This window comes from Gobio gobio, assembly GCF_949357685.1.
Source record: "Gobio gobio genome assembly, chromosome: 11".
Lineage (NCBI taxonomy): Eukaryota > Metazoa > Chordata > Actinopteri > Cypriniformes > Gobionidae > Gobio > Gobio gobio.
In genome coordinates this window covers 38,685,751-38,702,610 of record NC_137104.1, presented here as the reverse complement: position 1 = coordinate 38,702,610, position 16,860 = coordinate 38,685,751, and the positions used below count along the sequence as shown (strand labels likewise).

General features: G+C 37.4%; 2 protein-coding genes across 3 annotated transcripts in view; one reads left to right on the top strand and one right to left on the bottom strand.

Annotated features, from left to right (window-relative positions):
* Positions 1–16,860, bottom strand: part of LOC307133598 (craniofacial development protein 2-like) — a 1,416,430-nt gene that overhangs the window by 1,243,972 nt on the left and 155,598 nt on the right. The window lies entirely within an intron of this gene.
* Positions 1–16,860, top strand: part of ago3b (argonaute RISC catalytic component 3b) — a 27,993-nt gene extending 11,133 nt beyond the window's left edge. Inside the window, exons 4-19 of one of the 2 annotated variants that reach the window (XM_079828698.1) lie at positions 608–816; positions 1,014–1,150; positions 1,777–1,911; positions 2,879–2,966; positions 3,196–3,343; positions 3,565–3,684; positions 3,847–3,969; positions 5,955–6,088; positions 6,185–6,369; positions 9,077–9,236; positions 9,374–9,464; positions 9,835–10,029; positions 10,162–10,296; positions 10,386–10,487; positions 10,656–10,855; positions 12,175–16,860. In XM_079828698.1, coding sequence (XP_079684824.1) covers positions 608–816; positions 1,014–1,150; positions 1,777–1,911; positions 2,879–2,966; positions 3,196–3,343; positions 3,565–3,684; positions 3,847–3,969; positions 5,955–6,088; positions 6,185–6,369; positions 9,077–9,236; positions 9,374–9,464; positions 9,835–10,029; positions 10,162–10,296; positions 10,386–10,487; positions 10,656–10,855; positions 12,175–12,283 — 2,271 coding nt within the window. In that variant the 3' untranslated portion in view covers positions 12,284–16,860. Of the gene's footprint in view, positions 1–607; positions 817–1,013; positions 1,151–1,776; positions 1,912–2,878; positions 2,967–3,195; positions 3,344–3,564; positions 3,685–3,846; positions 3,991–5,954; positions 6,089–6,184; positions 6,370–9,076; positions 9,237–9,373; positions 9,465–9,834; positions 10,030–10,161; positions 10,297–10,385; positions 10,488–10,655; positions 10,856–12,174 lie in introns of both variants that reach the window. The other variant, XM_079828697.1, reaches the window with a different exon arrangement.

The window sequence follows — 16,860 nt, the reverse complement described above, 5'->3', positions numbered from 1 at the left end:
GTATATTAGAGGTGCTCTATTTTCATGGCGTGAAAAAAACTGCTTTACATGAAAATGTGATATGTAAAATCATAGTACAGCAGAATACAAGGTGTATTAAACTATACCAAGTATTTGTATGAAAAAGAGCCGCCGACGCACATGTAAACCGTATACACATGATTCTTTTGCGCCATGTTTTGGTTCCTCACAAAACATTAGTAAACCATAGTAGATTGCATATCTTTATTTAGAGCAGGTGGTCTCGAACGAGCCCAAACACAACATAAGACAATGTTTAGAGGAGTGACATTTTTCCTTGTGTGTCTGCTGCACATGTTTTGCGCATGACCCGCACGCGCCTCAAAACTGCATTCTAATGATGAACATGCTCAATCGACCATCGTTAAGTTTTATCGATTATGGACAATTAATCAACCATCGATTGATTGTTCGCATCCCTAATGCCGACTAACGCAATTGCACAATTTTATATAAAAAAAGACAATTATATAAAATAACAACTTCAAGGAACATCTACTTTTAAACATTTTTCATGACTATGCCTTTATCGTTTTATCCTATATGACTTAAAACCCATTTATGCAAATTTGTGGAATATCTGTAGGTGGACCTGGATGTGACCTTGCCAGGCGAAGGTGGGAAGGACAGGCTGTTCAAGGTCACCATTAAATTTGTGTCACTGGTCAGCTGGCACATGCTGCATGAGGTCCTCACTGGGCGGAGCACAACTGATCCACTGGAGCTGGATAAGCCAATCAGCACCAATCCAGTACACGCTGTAGATGTTGTTCTGCGCCATCTGCCCTCTATGAGGTAAGAGTTCCCCATGAGTATTCTTACTTGATAATAAAGGGCATTTAATACAATTAAAACACAAAGTGCTTATGTCTTCAGCGATGCAGTGCTGTTTCATTAAAGATTAGCGTGTGGCTGTTAGATAAAGGATCATTTAGGAGTGCACATGTTTGTTCTGCAGGTTACATCTGTTATTTTTTCCTCTCTTACTTCAGGTACACCCCAGTGGGGCGGTCTTTTTTCTCCTCCCCCGAGGGCTATGATCACCCGCTGGGTGGGGGGAGGGAGGTGTGGTTTGGCTTCCACCAATCAGTACGACCAGCAATGTGGAAGATGATGTTGAACATTGATGGTAACTATGTCAGAAAAGATTATAACACACACACATCACAGTTTTTGCTTGAATTATCCAGTTACATGATCTGGATGTGGTTATTAAAGATAAAATGATGACCTTCTCTCTTAAAGGGATAGTTCACCCTAAAATGAAAGTTCTTTCATCATTTACTCTCTCAACTTGTTCCAAACCTGTATGAGTTTCTTTCTTCTGCTGAACACAAAATAAGATATTTTAAAGAATAAGGTAAGTTGATGGTCCCCATTGACTTCCATAGTTTTCTTTTCCTACTATGAAAGTCAATACCATCAACTGTCTGATTACTGACATTCTTTAAAATATCTTCTTTTGTGTTCAGCAGAAGAAAGAAACTCATACAGGTTGAGGGAGAGTAAACGACAACAGAATTTTCATTTTACGGTGAACTATTCCTGTCAATTTCAATGCCATTAACGTCATCAAAGTTTTTTGAATAAAAATGTTTTCCCCTATCTTTCATTGGTCAGACAAACAGAAAGTCCCATTTTCTATAGCATTACAGTGTTTACAGGACATTTTGGGGGGATTAAACCTGCAAATTACTTGTTTGTTATTTAATTAACGGTTGATGTAACGTTGACCGAGTTTTATTTTCCCCATAGTGTCTGCCACAGCATTCTACAAAGCTCAACCTGTGATTCAGTTCATGTGTGAGGTTCTGGATATCCACAACATCGATGAGCAGCCTCGTCCTCTTACCGATTCCCACAGAGTCAAATTCACCAAAGAGATCAAAGGTTTGTGTGAATGGGCAACGTGGTGGCGAGTTAAAGAATTTACTTCGTCGTAACTTCTCTATATTGATTCATTTCCACAGCTAAAGCCATTGTCAGAATTCCATTATGAATTATAGTAACTCTTACAGTAGAGTGCAGCGCTAGCAATGCCAAGGGTTTGATTCCCCAGGGATTTCATGATATGTATAGCTTGAAGACAATATTCCAAAAGTTTAGGGTCATTATGATTTTTAATGCTTAATTAATACTTCTATTCGGAAAGGATGCATTACATTGCTCGAAATTGACAGTGAAGAGTTTTACAAAAATATTGTGTTTCAAATAAATGCTGTTCTTTTGAACTTTCTATTGATCAAAAAATCCTGAGTAAAAAATATCATGGTTCCTCAAAAATAGTAAGCAACCGTTTTCAACATTGATAATAAGAAATATTACTTGAGCATTAAATCAGTATATTAGAATGATTTCTGAAGGAACATGTGACACTGAAGACTGGAGTAATGATGCTGAAAATTCAGCTTTGATCACAGGAATAAATTACATTTGAATATATATTCACACATAAAATAGTTATTATAAATTGTAATAATATTTCACAATACTGCTGGTTTTTTACATTAAATAAAAGAAAATTGCAAAAACAAAGTAAAATGGTTATATATCAGTAGCCGGTTTCCATTCACATATTTTAATGCACATTTTGGGATAACATAATGCTGAATGGAAACAAAGATGTGTAAGTGACAATTTTGTTCTCTTGGATACATGGTGAGATAATTAATCCTTAATCGCAAAATGTTTCTCAGATTTTTTGCATAAATTATATTTTGGAACTTGATACATGATGTTTGCTGTAGTTGATTTAACAGTGAAAATACTCTTAGACCTATATTAGTCTTGTGCTGAGCTGTAAACTGACCAGTTGTCTCTGAATAGTGGTGTAAATTTGATCTTCTCCTCTCATCAGGTCTAAAGGTGGAGGTCACCCACTGTGGCACCATGCGGAGGAAGTACAGGGTGTGTAATGTTACTCGACGGCCGGCCAGCCACCAGACGTAAGTGTATATGCAACTTTTATTAATCTTTCTTATGATAATGTGAGGTTGTGTCTCAGTTAGCAGACAGGTCAATAAGTCTGTACTTTGTCACTTAAAAAAAATATTTACTGTCCTGTTTATGTTATGAAGCAAACACTTCATAACACAAGAATCTTTTCAATTTAGTTTAAAGCTAGTTTTCCAGTGGCCCATTCATTGTTTTTTTTTTTTTTTTTAACTTTGTCAGGTTTCCACTACAGCTGGAAAATGGACAGACCGTAGAGAGAACAGTGGCGCAATACTTCAGGGAAAAGTACAACTTACAGCTCAAGTACCCTCATCTGCCCTGCCTGCAAGTGGGGCAGGAGCAGAAACACACGTACCTGCCTTTGGAGGTGAGAGTCAAGAGATCTGATAACTTACTGTACGTTAGCAGGAAGCTGGCTACCATTTCCTTCCACACATGCAGATGGCAGCCGCCATCTCTTCCCTGATTTGTGGATTTTTGAACATCATCATTTCTAGACACTTAACGGCACTTTTAGAAGATTTTTTTTAGATGTCGTCTTGATCCTTTTTAATGGGGCCCATATTGGCCATCCTCTTCACCACTCAGGTGTGCAACATTGTGGCAGGCCAGCGCTGCATTAAGAAATTAACTGACAACCAAACCTCCACCATGATCAAAGCCACGGCTCGCTCGGCACCGGACAGACAAGAGGAGATCAGCAGACTGGTGAGTTCAGCGTTTCGCTATTTAACGCTTCACTAACACAATAAAGAAAAGATACTCTGCAACATCTCTGCTAGTCTTTATGATGGAAGATGGCGGAAAACCAACACTATCACAAGGCTTGTGTCCCAACTTTAATGTATAAATCTCTGGCTCAAATCATAGGTGCGCAGTGCCAACTACAACTCGGACCCCTTCGTTCAGGAGTTCCAGTTCCGTGTGCGAGACGAGATGGCGGAGGTGACGGGTCGCGTCCTGCCCGCCCCCATGCTGCAGTACGGCGGCAGGGTGAGCTCTGAACACTTTATGGTACCCGCCCCCTTTCACTCATGCGCCGTATGTTTGTTTGTGTTTGAGTAGAAGGCTAGAAATTGGGCATTGTTTGTGCCCAGAATTAACATTTAATAATATAATTATGATGCATGCTAATTTGTAAGGAGAGTTAAGGCCCGTTCACACCTAGAATGGTAACTATAATGATGACTATTAGCATCCGCACCAGTGGACGATATAGCGTGGCGCTGCAGTTACATTTTCTGCTGCTTAAAATGCTCAAGCTCTGATTGGCTGTCACTGTTTTTATCGTTCATCAGCTGAAACAATCGTTCTGAAAATTATTCCAACGATATCGTTCTCTGTGTCGTCATCATTAAAGTTGTGTGCACTCCGCTATTCCTTTACATTTAGAACGATATTTTTAGATTTTAACTATTTCTAGTGTTGGGTGTAACTAGTTGCTAAGTAATTAGGTACTGCCATTTAATTACTTATCACTTTACTTTAAAAAAGTAAAGTAAGAGATTTACTTAATTACAGTTACTGTAATTGAACTAAATACTGTGGACTGTAGAACAGTTATATATAATACAATAGTGGAAATAGCATAAAAAAAATTGAATGCATGTTTTTATGTATCCTTCTCACATTTGTAATACTTTGCTCAGTTAATAAAAATAATTTATGTAGTTTTATATTATTTATTTGAATGAATTAAACGCCGTTTCATGTCTATCCTTGAACTAGTCGAGGTTGATATAGGATTTAGAAAGTAATTAAATACTTTTTGGAGAGAGTAATTTGTATAGTAAAAAAGTGAATTACATCTTCAATAGTGTTATTAGATTAGAGTAACTTACCCAACACTGACTATATCTTTATCGTTATCGTCCTTGGTGTGAACGGGCCTAGTTGCTGTGTCTGTTGCTTTAAATGGAATGAGGTTTGTTGCTCATGTTCAATTGCTTGTTCTGTTTTCAAATATTGTTTTGCATTTGGAAAATACAATTTCTTTTCTCATTTTTTGTATGTGTTTTTATTGTGTGTTATGTGTGATTTAGTGTAACTATTGTGATATGTGTAGCTATTTAGGAATGTTAATAAAGCAGCATTTAATGTATGATTTTATACAACTGTTTAATTTTTATTTAATTTTTTTCAAGGGATAGTTCAATTAAGTTAATATTTAAAAAAAAAAAATGGGAAGTCATCATTTACTTATCCTCATGTCTTTGCAAACCCTAAGCTCCAAACTTTCTGTTGTGGAACACAAAATAACAAATTCAAAGACAAATTTCTAAGCTGCTTTTTCATGCAGTGGAAGTGAATGGTGATTATTGCTGTAAGCAAGACTTAGAATATTGTTGTATAGACATTTTTATGGTGTTATTTTTTTTTTTTATCTTGAAAGCCCCTTTAAAAAGTCCTTTGTGTTCCACAAAAGGAATTTCAAGAGTTTGAGTAAATGATCATCACTTCTTTGAGTTAACTATCTAACTTTGAGAAAACGAATTGGTATGGTGATCAAATATATTGTTCACATGTTCAATATTTTTCAATATAGACCAACAATTAGCATTTGCTTTAAAGGGATAGTTCACCCAAAAATGACAATTATGTCATCATTTACTCACCCTCAAGTTGTTCCAAACCTGTATGAATTTCTTTCGTCTGCTGAATGCAAAATAATATATTTTAAATACTATGGAAGTCAATGGGGCTCATCAACTGTTTGGTTACCCATATTCTTTCAAATATATTTTGTCGTCAGCAGAACAAAGAAGTTCATACAGGTTTGGAACAGTTTGAGGGTGAGTAAATGATGGCAGAATTTTCATTTTTGGGTGAGCTATCCTTTTAAGATCCCAAAGTGAGAACCTTGAGGTTTTTTTCCCAGCTGTCGTATCACTGTATACTGTAAAGTTTGGCCAAACATTAACATCCTATACTGTCTGTACACTATTTGATCTCAGTAAATTAAGACAAATTTGTTACAGAATCGTACAGTAGCCACCCCAAGCCATGGAGTGTGGGACATGAGAGGCAAGCAGTTTCACACTGGTGTGGAGATCAAGATGTGGGCCATTGCTTGCTTTGCCACTCAGAGACAATGCAGAGAGGAAGTTCTCAAGTAAAGCTTTCTCCATCTTTTGGTCATTAACAAAGCACTATTTATTACCGGAATTAAAACAGAAATACTGAAACATCTCTCTTTGTCTTTTTGCAGGGGCTTTACAGACCAGCTGCGGAAGATCTCTAAGGATGCAGGGATGCCCATACAGGGCCAGCCATGTTTCTGCAAATACGCTCAGGGAGCAGATAATGTGGAGCCCATGTTCCGTCACCTAAAAAACACCTATGCTGGCCTACAACTCATCATCGTCATACTGCCTGGGAAAACTCCTGTCTATGGTAATTATATATGGACAGATTCCGGCTCGTGTTAATGTGCTTTTTATTTGGTCATAAACTTCCTAAAGACCTTGTGATTAGATTAGATTAGTGGCCTTGAATTATGACTTGGACTTTTTTACTGTGAATCAATATCGATATTAAACCTCTGATTCAACTATGTATTATTTAACAATTTGTTCATGCATGGGTTAGTAAAACATTTGTTTACAGCAAATATTTATTATTTCTGATTACAACAAAATAAATATACTCTACTGTTAATTTTTGTGATTGGCAAGAATTTTTTTTTTTAAAGAAGTCCCTTATTTTAGATTTATATTGGATCAAAAATCAAAAGTAATATTGTGAAACATTGTTAATTTTAAAATGTATTTAAAATTGTATTTATTGTTACTGTGATGGCAAAGCTGAGTTTTCAGCAACTATTAATCCAGTCTTCATTGTAATAGGATCCTGATTTGGTGTACAAGAAACATTTCTTATTATTATTATTATTATTATTATTATTATTATTATTATTATTATTATTATTATTATTATTATTAATAATAATGTTGAAAACCCTTGTGCTGCTTAATTTTTTTGTTAAATATATATTTTTTTATTATGTTTTAATATTTATTTTTAATTATAATATTTTTGAAACCATGATACAGGAGTATTTAATGAAAAGAAAGTTTAAAAAAAAACATTTATTTGAATGGGAAAAGTTTTTATTATCAGTTTTGATCAATTTAATGCATCTTTGCAGAATGAAAGTATCAATTTCTTTTTATAAAAAAATCTTACTGATCTTATTGAAAGTTTTGAATGGTAGTGTATATGTCAAATTTGTAATTATACAGTTCATCTGGAAAGTATTCACAGCGCTTAATTTTTTCCACATTTTGTGATGTTACAGCCTTATTCCTAAAAGGATAAAATTCATTATTTTCCTCAAAATTCTACAAACAATACTTCATAATGACAAAGTGAAAGAAATTTGTTTGAAATCTTTGCAAAAAAATAAAAAAAACGGAAAAAAATCACATGTCTTTATGTATTTGCTCAATACTTTGTTGAAGCACCTTTGGCACCAATTACAGCCTCGAGTCTTTTTGAGTATGATGCTACAAGCTTGGCACACCTATTTTGGGGCAGTTTCTCCCATTCTTCTTTGGAGGACCTCTCAAGCTCCATCAGGTTGGATGGGGAGCATCAGTGCACAGCCATTTTCAGATCTCTGCAGAGATGTTCAATCGGGTTCAAGTCTGGGATCTGGCTTTGTGTATACTATTAATACATATGGACACCCAGCCTAGCACCGGTTCCTCAATGCATACAAGTGTCAGGCCTGGCGCCAGACACTAACCTCTGCTTGTAGGCAGCCTTTCCCTTCTGCTGGCCTCCGTAACCGATGAAGAGCTGGTCTGAGGTCTTAAAGCTATGTGTTCTGTCCATGTATAACCGCAGAGTGCAGACAGGACAAAGAAAAGCCACGGATGGGTCTGCTTCCTCTGAGGGCAGCACTTGCAAGTTCACATGGTCCCTGAAGGGAGTGGTGGGAACCTTGGGCACATATCCAGGCCGGGATCTCAGGATCACGTGAGAGTCAGCCGCCCTGAATTCCAGGCACGATTCGTCCTCTGAAAATGACTGCAGGTCCCCTACCCTCTCGACGGATGGCAAGGACTTACCATCAAGGACATTCACAGAGTTGTCCCGTAGCGATTCCTTTGTTATCTTGGTTGTGTGCTTAGGGTCGTTGTCCTGTTGGAAGATGAACCTTCGCCCCAGTCTGAGGTCCAGAGTGCTCTGGAGCAGGTTTTTATCAAGGATGTCTCTGTACATTGTTGCATTCATCTTTCCCTCGATCCTGACTAGTCTCCCAGTTCCTGCTGCTAAAAAATATCCCCACAGCATGATGCTGCCTCCACCATGCTTCACTGTAGAGATGGTATTGGCCAGGTGATGAGCGTTGCCTAGTTTTCCTCCAGACATGATGCTTGCCATTCAGGACAAAGAGTTCGATCTTTGTTTCATCAGACCAGAGAATTTTGTTTCTCATGGTCTGAGAGTCCTTCAGGTGCCTTTAATTTAATTAATTTAATCCATTTTGAAATAAAAAAATGTGGAAAAAGTGAAGCGCTGTGAATACTTTCCGGATGCACTGTATATTGTAATGAAATATGATTCAGTATTATACAGGATAGTGCACAGAAAATGTGTTGTTTGTATAGCTGACACCCAGATGTTTGTAACAGTTCAAGATATTGTACAGTCTGTACCTGTGTCAAATCAAATCAAATTATTTGCACAACACCTTAAACACAAGTATACATGTTTCGGGGCAATCTCCACAGCATGGCAGTATGGATAACAAGTACCGGTATATGGTATATACACAATAGACACGTGTACAGTATTAATAGTATACACATATTTCAATATACACAGTATACATATTAAGGGACTCGGATACAAATAGTAAACAATATACAATGCGACCTCCAACACAAAAAAACATGAAAATTATAGACAAAAAAAAAAAAGAAGCCAAACTGGGTAGGAGCTTGTAACACATCAGTCATTCTCGGCGGCATCTTGGTGTCCTTAGTACACAGCCTTGGCAATTGTTTTTATCAAATAAAATGAATTAAATTTGGCGTCCATTCTCCCATGAGCTGTTGGCTGTTGCACTGAAGTCTGTGCTCTCGTTCTCCAGCGGAAGTGAAACGTGTTGGCGACACTCTTCTGGGAATGGCAACTCAGTGCGTTCAGGTGAAGAATGTGGTGAAGACCTCCCCTCAGACCCTCTCCAACCTGTGTCTCAAGATCAACGTCAAACTTGGCGGCATCAACAACATATTGGTACCCCATCAGCGGTAAGAGAAATCAAAAGTGAATCGAAATCGAACGTCTATTCCATTCACACTACAAACTTGATTCCCTGGTTAGAACACACTTTCCTGAAATGTACTAAACACCTTGTTTGTGTGAATTTATGTTGTTTGTTTTTTAGCCCAACTGTTTTCCAGCAGCCCGTCATTTTTCTGGGAGCTGATGTCACTCATCCGCCCGCAGGAGATGGCAAGAAACCGTCCATTGCAGCTGTGAGAAAGACAGACCTCATATACAAACCTTTCATATCGGATACTTTACAATTTCATCATATACACATTTGTTTAAAAAATATACTCAAGTCGTATACTAATATTAAGGAACCTGAAAATTGTTGAACAGATGTAGATATTTTAAAGTCGGCATGGAACGGAAGTTGTGATCTAGTCTTTTATTCCCTCTTGTGACATATATGAGTGAAATGGCTTTTCGAACAATACAATCATTGATTGGATCCTATGTAAGTGACAGGTTCTCCTGTCATTAGAGAAGAGAACAGATGTTCCTTTAAAAAAAAAAAAATTTTGCAAAGAAATGTGCAATTCTTCTCCCTCTCCTCACTTCAAATTTGTCAATGAACAGGTGGTGGGTAGCATGGACGCTCACCCCAGCAGGTACTGTGCTACAGTCCGTGTCCAGAGGCCCAGACAGGAAGTGATTCAAGACCTGGCGTCCATGGTGCGAGAGCTGCTCATCCAGTTCTACAAGTCCACCCACTACAAACCAACCAGAATCATCTTCTACAGGGATGGTGTGTCTGAGGGACAGTTCAGACAGGTGAGGCTCTCCAGCGCTCCCCTCTCTTCCCTTAGCCTTCTTACATAAAGTATTCACTTCCATTTGTTCGGGTCTTAAAAAGGTCTTAAATTGGATTTTTTTTAAATGTGCAGCTTATGCCTTTCCTTCCAGGTGCTGTACTATGAGTTGCTGGCCATACGTGAAGCTTGCATCAGCCTTGAGAAGGAATATCAACCGGGAATCACCTACATCGTCGTACAGAAACGTCACCACACTCGTCTCTTCTGCGCTGACCGTACTGAGAGGGTGAATATGAGAGAGTTCTCTTGAAAACTGTCACTTTTTGTCACTTTTGTAACTCGCACACTCACTTTTACTTGTATTTATTTTTAAAGGTGGGCCGGAGTGGTAACATTCCAGCAGGTACCACAGTTGACACTGATATCACCCATCCATATGAATTTGACTTTTATCTGTGCAGTCATGCTGGAATACAGGTATAAACACACACAAACAGCCATGAGTGCATTTTTAGGCCTTTTTTACTGCATTATTGCCTGCTATATTGATTGATTGAGTGATTAATTGCATTCACAATTACATAAATTGAAAGAAGTGAGCCTATTGCATCTCATCGAAATGATTATTTAACCCCATTTACCCAGGGTACAAGCCGACCTTCACATTACCACGTGCTATGGGACGACAACTGCTTTACAGCCGATGAGTTCCAGCTCTTGACCTACCAGCTGTGCCACACATACGTGCGCTGTACCCGCTCCGTCTCCATCCCTGCGCCAGCCTACTATGCCCACCTGGTGGCCTTTAGAGCCCGTTACCATTTAGTGGATAAAGAGCATGACAGGTGAGGGGCTTACTGGCCTGGTTGACGGTGTCTAGGTACATATAAGTAGAAATTCTAGTTGTTTAAATGAAAGGCTTTTAGAGGATGTCAATCACATTGATTTGAATAGGCTTTGCATATTCTTGGTTTCCATAGGCGCTCCTTTGTTAAAGTGAGCCAAAATAGTTTTAATTTCAATGATTCAAAGTTTCGGTTTGAATCCAGGAAGTTGAATTATTCAAGTTAACCACCTAAAAGACAGAGTCAGATTCATAAAATCTCAGGTTTTCTGCAATAGCATATAAAAGTCTTTTATTTCGACACCAGAACATTGGACTATCCATTTTCACAACTCTTGAGCGCTAAAATTCCTTTTTCTCTGTTTCACTAACACTTTTTTTTATGTATTATTGATTGCACTCTACTACTGTGTACAATGTGTTAAAAAGTTTGTGATCTGTAAGAATATTAAAATTAATTTAAATTTTTTTTTTTTTTTAAATGGTTTTGAAAGAAGTCTCTTATGCTCACCAAGGCTACATTTATTCAATCAGAAATAAAGTAAAAGCAGTAATATTGTGAAATATGATTACAATTTAAAATAGCTGTTTTCTATTTTAATATATTTTAAAATGTAATTCATTCCTTTGTTGGCAAAGCTGAATTTTCAGCATCATTACTCGAGTATTTAGTGTCACATGATCCTTCAGAGATCATTTTAATATACTGATTTGTTGCTCAAGAATAATGTTACTAAGGATTTCTATTAAAAAAAATTAATAAAAAAAATTTATATATATATATATATATGCATTGCATTAATAATTATTTTTATTTAATTTATTTATTTTTAAAATAAAAAAACTTGGTACATTACAAATATCTTACTAGCTACGTTTCCATCCACCTATTATATATTTATATCGCATAAAAAATGCTGGATGGAAACACCGCATAAATTCTAAAAATGTGCATAAAAATAATTTTATCGGATTTTTTTTTTTTTTATCCGATAAAAAAAAAACCATGCACATAAACTATGTTGGAAACGCATTTAACGAAAAAAATTCCTCTATGCGCATCAAAAAAAGATTTTGCGATGGGGCGGCATAACTGGACCAACTAGCCAACCGATCTCGTTGCACAGCATCTTAAATGTTTCATCTTTGCTGAAATAAAGTATTAATTTCTTTCAAAACCAAAAAATCTTACTGACCCCAAACTTTTGAACAGTAGTGTACACACTGTATAAAGTTGTATCTCTTTGGTATGTCAGGGAAAATGTATGATTTCATAGTGTAAATTTAGGCCTCTGCTCATTGCTTTCTCCTCTTTCACAGCGCGGAAGGCAGTCACGTGTCGGGCCAGAGTAATGGCCGAGATCCTCAGGCCCTGGCCAAAGCTGTGCAGATCCATCACGACACTCTGAGGACCATGTACTTTGCTTAGCCCCGCCTCCACCGACCTGTCAATCGCCGGTCATCGTGCACTTAGCGGAGGAGGGCTTCTCCCAATCACAGGCTGCTAACGAGAACCAAATGTAACAGAACTTACAGGAGGAACTAGCACTGTTATGCAATAGAAAAACAGCCAATCTTTCCAATCTCCTTCGCTTACTGATTGTTTTTAATATGTCGATTGCAGCTATATCATTATTTATTAGATTTGTAGATCTGTTTAACTGTTAATTTTGCCTGCTTGGGTCACAAAACCAAGCTTAAAGGTTTGCTCGATCGAATCATGCTAGATCAGCGAATGAGGCAGTGTTATTTCTTTAGGACAGGTGTGATTAGCCCTGCTCATGCCGATTTCTTCTACAGAGTTCAGTTTCACACATAAAGCTGGACATCAATATCTCCAGGTTCAGCTTGAAGCTAATCTTTGGAACACCTTTGGTTTAGGGTTAGTATTCTATTAGGTTTGGTGAAGTCGGATTTTGGAGGAATGCCACTAGAGGGCAGTGCAAGGTTTTGCTAATAGTTTGCTATGATATAATACTGTAGGTCCTGCACTGTTCCTCTGGACGTTTATTGCCCTAGTCTGTGACCAGTCTTGATATTGTATCAGTAACTAGTAAATCATGTTTTCCCAGAAAAATCTAGCCTAGCATCAGCAAAAAAAGACGACTGAAATGTCATTCCATTTTGTCCCAACCAGTCGGAGATCCATATTTGTCCCTTTTCATCTCATTTTGCTATGTGTCCATGTCTTCTACTGCTTTTCTGAACATTGGAGGCACCACTTTTCTTCCGATTCCACAGTCTTTCAAATGATTCTTGATACCTCTGTGATACATTAACTTTCTGGTCCATGCACTGCCTGGAAAATGTTGCACCTTGCGGTTCCTGACGGTTTCCTTCCTGGCTCGCTCATTAAGTAGAGTTGACAGATTAGCTAAGGGCTGCAGAATCACCAAAAGAGGAACTTTGAACTTTGAAACTCAAGGGTTGGTAAAAAGTTTCCAAGTAGTCACCGTTTTGTATGTGCGTTGAGTGCTTGGTGCCGCTTTGTGTGCGCTTACAACGCAAGTGTTGGATTCAGTCAGAGCGTGACTGTAACGCACTCGACGGATGTGTGCGCGCGTATAATTCCACCCAAGGCGACCCAGAGGCCTGTTATCCATTGATATTCACTTTACAGCTGTTAGACATTTCCTTCTCATTTGTTCTTTGAGCTTATTTATAATGTTGCTTTTAACTTGGTGCATCTGTAAATTATCTATTTAACTTACCAGTTTCGCATTTTAGCCCTGTGAACTATGACAAAAACTGTCCCATAAGCCTTTTAGTGCAATAAGCCAATTATTGACGGCTCTGTCGTAGACTTTCATTATACAATGCAAACAGTACCTTATGAGTGAATGATTTCATTTAAAAAATGTTTTGTTGTATGTGGCATTGTGTAAGTGAACTTGAACGCCATGGATATGGCCGGTTTTATTGAAATGAATGATGTGTTTTATGGCTGGAATGCTGGGTTGAGTTTACAGAGGAGATGGTTACTCTCATGGATATGTTGTATGGAAAAGGCTCCGTTTGCTATTAAGATCTTGGACAAACCTTTTAATGTAAAAAATCAAATGAGACAAAGTGCCTGTTTTATAGGAGGTATCCCTAAAATGCAATTCTATTGGGGTACGTTTTAAATGAATATATATTTAAAGTAAGTGGCATGTACATATGGTTGGACAGATACTTAGCTATTGAAACTGTTGTTATTGAGGTCATTTTGTTGTTGAGGGCAATTTGATTCGAAGTCTTTTGAACTTTCAAACATGGTTTTGAAAGTTCAAACTTTAAAAGGCTCTTTGAATTTTCAAACATTCCTTTGAACTTTCAAAAGCTCTTTGAACTTTTATTTTTCACTCATTTTCACACTTTTGTACTTTGAATATTCAAATCGTTGTTTGAACTTTAAACTTTCTTTTGAACGTTCGAATTTTCAAATGTTTGTTTTGAATTTTCAAACATTCTTTTCAATGTTTGAACTTTCAAACCTTCTTTTCAAACATTCATTTGAACTTTCAAACTTTCTTTTGAAAATTCAAAACGAACATTTGAAAATTCAAACGGTTCAAATGTTCTTTTTAAACATTTGTTTGAACTTTCAAACGTTCTTTTCAAACATTCGTTTGAACTTTAAAACACTTTATTTGGATCTCTTTTCTTCAAACCCCTGCTTTTTCATAGCCCCTGTGTATTCAACTTGCATTCCACACAGACCAAACCAATGTGCCTCGGAAAACAGGGGTGGTAGGGAGTATTGAGTAAAGGCATTTGGATCGCGGTTTAGGTGGAGGGTTATATTTGTTAACTCTGTGGCCTCTGGCACACTTTCACATCGCTCTTAATGTGAATGGCACTGTGGTCTTTTCGCCCTATAGCCACAAATACGTCTTGACCAGTGTAGCTGCTATTTTACATAACTACATCTGCTTTTATACGTGGAGAGAGAGCAAGAGAGAGATGACTGACAAATATATTGCTGCACTTAAAAAGCTGTACAGTCTCAGATCTGGCGGAATGCCCGAGGTGCTAAGAGGTGTGGTGCTGTAATTCGGGGGATGTTAACCACACTAATCTCTGTCTGCTCCACATTTCCTGCGAATACTTGTCATGGAGTGTTTCACCAGGATTTTAGAGCCTTGTTTGGGTTTTTTTCAGAGTGTGATGTTCGGTTAGCTCGCTTATTTTTCGAAACAGAAATACTCCATTTTGGCAAATTACCAGACCCACATGCTTGTTCTTATATTCAAACAGTTTTAGCGAGTTAACTGGAATTTAGTTCTGCTAATGTCAAATCGCTCCAGATCTTTTTCTTTTGTTTCAATGTGCTGAGAACTGTTACTTCTCTGCCGCTACCAGCATTTGAACTTACTTGAATAAGGGGAGTGATCAGTAGAACCTGCACCCATATGCATGTTTGGCTTTAGATGGCAGCTTATACAGCCTTCTGAAGTTGCCACGGAATAATTTGCAAAAAAGTCGGTGGGGCATTGCATAGGGGTGGTGCTATTCTGGTTAGTGGGTGTGGCTTAAACGGCACCTCCCACTACAACTGTGACATGACACTCTCCACCCCTTGGCTTAAAGCTGGACTGCGGATACCTTAAAGCATTTTGAGAAGTGTATTTGTATATTTTTAAATCACGGAACTGCATAATGCACATCAATTATTTTTGCTAACAAAGTCTATGAAAGATAGTGATGTTAATCATGATAGTGACTAATATAAATTGGGCTAATATGCAATAGACTATTGACTAGTAAATTCGTCTCGTATTGTTTTTCGAAAGTCGTTTGTGAGTGTCTCAGCCTCGTCCTATGGTATTTATGACAGAAATGACGTTGCTCACAAAGGGATGAACCTTCAGCCCTCTTTTTATTCGTACGCTTTATTGCTTTTATCGACTTGACATGAAGGTACCGCCTCAGATATTTCCATTTTAGTTGATTTAAAAACAGGGCAATTCACACACAAGCACATTTGAAAACGCCTGTAGGCGTTATTATTACGCCTCGTCACATTATTGCTGTCTGAATAGATGAGTGATAGTTTCCTTCAAGCCTAGAGTATTTGCTGCTTGACTTTATTTTCCTGACTTTGTTGAGGTGAAGATTCATCCTTTGGGCAGATGAGTTAGTGGAATGTGCCTTTTCTGATGGTGCTGTTCTCAGACAGATAAAATCCCTTTTTAAGGGCCCAACAAGCCTATATTGAAGTTATATTGAGATATATACTGTAAAATGTGTGTTTAAGAGTGTTAAAACTGTATGTGTGGGTGTGATTGTGCCTCTTTATTCGCCAAGAACACATGAAATCACAGAGCTTGCCAGTTGCGGGGTCTCTGGACCAAAATTTCTACAAGGGTTATACTTTTTGTAAAGATTTGGCACAGCAAAACTAATAGATCAAGCACTGACTATATACTGTATAAAGCCTGAAAACTTACCCCAAGTGATATTTTCTCTTTATGGTTTTGTCTCCAATCCATTTTTAACAACCAGTGTCAAATCTGTGTTCTCTGTACATGATGAAATAGCAATAACGCAATTGGTAATGTCACTAAATATTTGGCCTGAATTCCTTTTCACGAATCCAACTGTTACATTTACTGACATGTTAAATCAGGTTGGTTTGGTGATTTATAAAATGATGCTATTTATAACCATGCAAGCTTCTTCTCACCTTGAAGGAGCTTCATAGGATTGTTTATAGTCAGCACTCTTTCCATTGTGATGCAACACACATTCAACGCTCTGATGTAATGGTTTAGTTATGGTGTGATGAAATAATATTAATGATTGTTAACAGAACTGTCCAGTTTTAAAAACATATATTTGTCTCTCTTTGTTTTATCTCAACCCTTCTAATTGTGGTCTTTCATTGGGTCTTTTTATTTGGTTGTTCTATTTAATTGTCAATATTTCAATTAAAATGTATGTGTGCAAACTTTGATGGATATGTCTTTTGAACGGTTTGTCTTGGACAAAAATGATACATATGAATAAATATTTAATGTACAA